This window comes from Amblyomma maculatum, chromosome 4 (genome assembly GCF_055883805.1).
Source record: "Amblyomma maculatum isolate TAMU_Amacu chromosome 4, ASM5588380v1, whole genome shotgun sequence".
NCBI lineage: Eukaryota > Metazoa > Arthropoda > Arachnida > Ixodida > Ixodidae > Amblyomma > Amblyomma maculatum.
This window is the reverse complement of record NC_139347.1, coordinates 29,629,706-29,635,145: the sequence shown is the minus strand read 5'-3', so window position 1 is coordinate 29,635,145 and position 5,440 is coordinate 29,629,706. Positions and strand designations below refer to the sequence as shown.

Genomic DNA, 5,440 nt, shown 5'->3' with positions numbered 1-5,440 from the left:
TAAGTGTGATAACAAAAACTGACGAAGAGCGGATTTAAAGGCAAAAATAGTTAATGATTGTTTGATAGTTGTAGGTAATGAATTCCAAAGAGTGGTAGCAGAGAATCGGACTGATTGTTTCCCATAATTGTGCACCCTGATTGTGCACCCTTCTTGGTGTTTCTCGTACCGTCCTGGAGGCACCTGGGGCGCATCGGTTATATATTAAACGAACAGTAGTATATATGCTGTTGCATTGAGCGGCCGTACTTTTCTGTAAGAAGCAGATTTACCGCTGGCAGAATAAAAAATTCGCTTGGTATGGAATATTTGTAAATCAGTTGAGAGTATTCATAAATTCATATTAAATCTCATTGCTACGAAGTCTGGTTTCTGGGCTACTGGAGACGTGACATTTGGTACTGAACTCCTTAGTAACTTAGTTACTGCAGTGAACAAACACAGCGCCTTGGTTTTCACGGGAGTGCCTAATGTACCACAATCCTCTTAACGCTAGCGAATACCTATATTTTGCGTTTTTATGAATCTCAGCTGGCGAGTCATTCGGTGAAATCTCAACCTACAATTAGAAAAAAAAATCTCTCATAAGGACACATTTTCTACTGGGAATCGTATACGCGTAAATTACGCTATACCTGCTGGGAACTGTATACATGTTGGAAATCGTATACATATACTCCGTATACTCGAGTCCGCATTTGTAACCGGTTTTGCAACGTTACAAAGCTTGCAGATCTCGAGAGTCCGTTTCTCTAAAGTGTTGACGCCGTGTAAGGGCAGTTCCTGACTGTCATTTGAAGAGCTGGGCGGTTTGGAAAGACGGCATCTAGCTATTACAGTGCTTCTACATGCGAGTAACGCATCAGAGATTCGGGCTATGGTCACTGCCCATAAGCAGTAGCTTTCGCAACACCACCTCCCTCACATCATTTTTCTTCCTACCACTATTTTATTGGCGCAGAATCCGTGCTTAGTGGCTCGCAACCATCGCAACCGAAGGAAGACCAGGAGCAGATTTCCGGGCTGGCACTCGAAGTTGCGGAGCCAGACATTTCCCGCGATGGAAAGGAGGAAGAGGAGCGGGAAGAGGTTGTTTGAAGGTCCACGTCTTGCCGCCTGCTGGCCGCCAGGCGTAACCTCGTTGCGGTGTCGGCCGACTCTAGTTTTGTTGTCCTTTTACGTCACTTCAGCTGCGTCCCACAAGCAAGACGCGCAACACGACAGGTTGCCTTGTGAAGGCCTCCTCTTGGTGAAGTGCAGACGCGCGGGACGAAAAATATGATTCGCCTCACGTAGCGATTGGACTGAGCGCCCATTTTCCACGCCAGTTGGTATTGTGGGCCGTGTGTTTAGCGCAATTTGTGCTGGGCATTGTTTGGTGTGTTTTTATACGTAGTTCACTTCAATACAAAACACATTATTTTAGACGGTTTCATATAATTATTTAGCGGGTAGCAAATTATCGATGATAAGCAGGGAGGAGTCTGTTGGAAAGGGGGGGGGGAAGAAATGGGAAGATGGAGATTACAAAGGTCCCAATGCTGCTGTGTTGTGAATTTTGAACCTTTATCCCTGTCGAAACGCTTCCGTATGTCTTGACCGCATTGATGTTCTCATTTTTTTTTTTTTTTAAATTTCGAACTTAGATCATGGTGGGATATCGTGGACAGTGCAGCTCTGCGTGGTTATGAGCAAGTTGACACACCTACGCCGCTGACTTAGAATGCATCCGCTACATCGAGAAGCTGTGTTTAACATTTCAATATGTCGTATGCCGAGCTTTACCCAAAGTGAGTAATGAATTGCGCGTTTTTACGATGCGCGATAAGAGTATTGCAGATGTATGAACCCTTAGTAGATCATATATACTAATGAATTCAGCCGACTGCGCTCAGCTAATATTTTTCTGAATAAATGCTTTTAATATCGTTTGATCGTGAGACTAACCACTTCAGAGGCTGTCCGGTAACCTGTACTGGCAGGAAAACTCCGTTTATCCAAACCTAAGGGGCTAAGTATACAGCATTTAACCTGTGATCTTACTGTTTACATTTGTCTTATCATTTATTTTGTGGTTCATTTTCACGGTATGGTGTTTCTTTCTTTTGTGTGCTTTTTACGTCTGCTCATTTCGGTGTATAGCCGATGTTGCATCGATGAGCCCATGGCTAATACTTGGATCCAAACATTTTCACAATTTTCCTTACAGCGTGCAGGATGAGTGAAATACAAATCCTTTCAAAACGGCGGAGAGAATTTTTCGCATGTACCGCATTATGGAGACATTCTTGTTATGCATTGCACGCAATGGCATTGCTTTAACGCGCAGAGTACAGGAATGTTGGAAACGCGCAATCAAGTAAATGGCTCTAAGTGTAGCGGTCGGTGTAGGTGCCTGTGAGCTTCACTGTTTCGTCTAAGTTCGTTATAGGGAAATAGGCATGCTTGTGTAGATATAACGAGAATAATGCACCCCTTGTTTGGCTGCCACCAGGCGATATTAGGGGAGGGGGGCAGTATTTGGATCGATGGGTTCGCATCGCAGCACTGCACGTGGGACATATGCCACTGAAAGGTAGCGTCAGTGTTCAAGCGGCGCTAATGCCATTGTGTTTTCAACCTGTAAACTTGGGAAAATCCTTACGAACAGTAGCGTGAAGCATAAAATACTACTATACTGCAAAGAAACAGCGGTTTCATTTATGCTGGTCGCACAGACCTTTTTTTCCTCTTTATACGTTTATGTGTGATTAATGAAAGAAAAGTTATTGCTCATCGTGACGTTGATAGGCCATTTGATTACACGTATATAAAACTGAACTTTCTTTAGAAACGGTAAACAAAGTGAATGTCTGGACATGCGCCACCTAACCAACAACTTCTACATCCATTTCTTTTTACCTCAGCTGGAGTTTCATGCAACCTCTATAAGCGCTTCAAAGGCAATATGTGATCCTCGTCATGTACAACCACTATTCCCTTTCCGCTTAACGTAATTTCCTTCCCATGCATTAGGCAACCATTACTTGTTTCCTGATATGCTATGAAGGAAGTGCGTGAAACAGTTGGTATTGTCATTAAATTTACTTCTTTAACAGCATTTTAGATAGCGATTTCCACAAGATCTGACTCAAAAGCAGAATAAACTTTCCTCCGTAAGATGGAACTGAATGAAAAGCGTGCTGCGGCTGAGAATTGCATTCGCGTGTACATTTCGTCTTGTTGCAAGCATTGGGCGTGCGAGTCTGCACATCGAATGGATAACGACTAATATAAACTCTTGAAGGTCGCTGCCATATCTGAAATGAGCGGCGTTCGTATACCTTTCTTTTCCACTGTTTTCACACCTTGCTCGGTAATTTTGAGGAGGCGACTTGCTGTCATGGTGGTTGTGAAGAGAGTGACTAACCTTATACGTGTTTGTTCTGTAGTTTTTCAAAGTTCAGGAAGCAGCAGCTGCATCAAATAGGAGTTTTTGCACTGTGCATTTTTTCTTCCTGATTTACGGTCGTTTGTTTGTTGCTGTTCTGCCCCAACTTTAACTTATCCTTAACAAAGTGAACACACCGACATGTTATCGTGTGTGTAGGAGTGTTCATTTTTGCGTACTTGGCTCACGAAAGCTGTTGAATGTTAGTTTCACTGGCCTCACTCCTCCGTCGTGTTGTTTGCCTCAGTATAGTGTCAAAGTACAACACTCTGCGCACTCCTGCTCAATGCGAGCAACTGTTTGTGATACCACGCTGCCATCACTTTGTGTACATGGCTTATTTGAATGGACATCCGCATGTGTCTTTATATGGTACATAGAAGTATTATTTGAACGCGTAGTTCAATTGTATGCGTCCTCTATTTGTAGCTAGTGATGGTATTTTTAACGGAGATAACTTTGGTGAACTTCAGTAAAAGGCAAAGTTTGAGATGAGGGTTCTCGGAAAAATACGCGCCTGTAATCATGGTTTGCAAAAGCGGAGTGCGTACTCTATCTCCTTGCATTCAAGCAAGTGCAATAGATTTTGTTTTATTGTACTGCACGAACTGTTTCTTGTATTGGTGGGTAAAGAAAACGGAATAGTTTCTGCAATATAAGCGGCAGCAGTGAAGCGACTATGCACACGAACCGTGCGAGCTATGGAGAGGGATAGTATTTGGGGTTGAGTGCGAGAGAAACTTTAAAGGTTACTGTAAAGAAATTTGAGCTTCCATTTCAAGCGAACAGTTGACGTAGATTAGTTTAATTATAGCATTTAGGCGACAGTACAAAGTTGAGGCAGTTGTGTACCTTATGATCACTGCGTCCGAAGCACGCGTTTTCGCTTAGCATGAATTAATGGATTGCGTGAAGACTGAATGGCTCGCATATCTTGCCGTGCAAGACTTAGCGAATCAGTGCTGTGTCTTGAACGAAATACTTAGTTTTTTTGGTGCGCGTGTGATGCGTGTTTTCACCATTAGGACGTTGTGTGTGGTTTGTGTTAATAAGTGCGAGAGCTCATCATTCTAGAAGTTGCATCGATTGTATGAGCAGGATCGAATGGATGTTTGCATTGCGCTTTTGCGGAGGCTTGTGTGTCCATTGCGCATTCATCACTTCCCGCCAGAGGGCACGACATGATGCTTCAAGTACAGGACTGTGAGGTGTGCGCAAATGAGTGTAAACACTTGTCTGTATTGATTTTTATTTTTTTGTGCATACTTGCGTACCCGGTATAATGAGTGCTAATGTGACGAGTTATTTGCGAGTGTTGTACAGTAACAGTAAAGTTTTGAAACCAGAATGCACGCCTCGAGACCGTTTGTATACACAATAAAACTTTTACCCACAGTGCGTTTTTTTTTATTTTATTTAGCCTGGCGCATTGTGCGTCGCCTTTAAGAGGTTGCAATTTAATTTACACAGAATCAACATAAAAGGAGACCGCTATCCCTCTTCAAGTGGCGGTGGGACAAGTTGAGTGAAATATTGTCGTTGGAAAGAAACTCGCAAGATACGATCAAACACGATCTGGGAGTATCCGCATTCTCATTAAAACACTTCGAACAGGGAGCTGTATAAGTTGTACCGAGCGAGCGAGTTGTACCGTAAGCCTCGCAAAGGTTTGTGGGACTGAACCTGCATCTACATAACTATTAGGCGGGGGATCTTGCAACGTATGAGAGTCAGCGTTACCTCACACTGCCGTGACTGACAGACTGACATGAACAAACTTTTCATGAATACTTGACATGTTGATAGTCTGCAGTAGATAACAAGGGATCATTGCTTGAGGCGGCTATGTATTGATTCCAAAAATTGTTACGGATGGTACATAGAACAGGTAGATCAAGAGCTGATTTAACCAAGAAGTCTACTTCATCTTGGAAAATACCGCAGTGATCTGGAACCCAGATGAAGCGTATTTCTTTCACCCATACCGGTATGAAATACTGCAGTGAGCGG

At 43.1% G+C, this 5,440-nt stretch overlaps 1 protein-coding gene across 2 annotated transcripts in view; it reads left to right on the top strand.

Annotated features, from left to right (window-relative positions):
• LOC146190566 (major facilitator superfamily domain-containing protein 6-like) overlaps nucleotides 1-4,820 on the top strand; it is a 19,810-nt gene extending 14,990 nt beyond the window's left edge. For both annotated transcript variants that reach the window (XM_084600962.1, XM_084600963.1), the window contains exon 5: nucleotides 962-4,820. In XM_084600962.1, the coding sequence (XP_084457088.1) occupies nucleotides 962-1,098 (137 nt within the window). In that variant the 3' untranslated portion in view covers nucleotides 1,099-4,820. The remainder of the gene's footprint in view (nucleotides 1-961) is intronic.
• The last annotated feature ends 620 nt before the right edge of the window (nucleotides 4,821-5,440 follow it).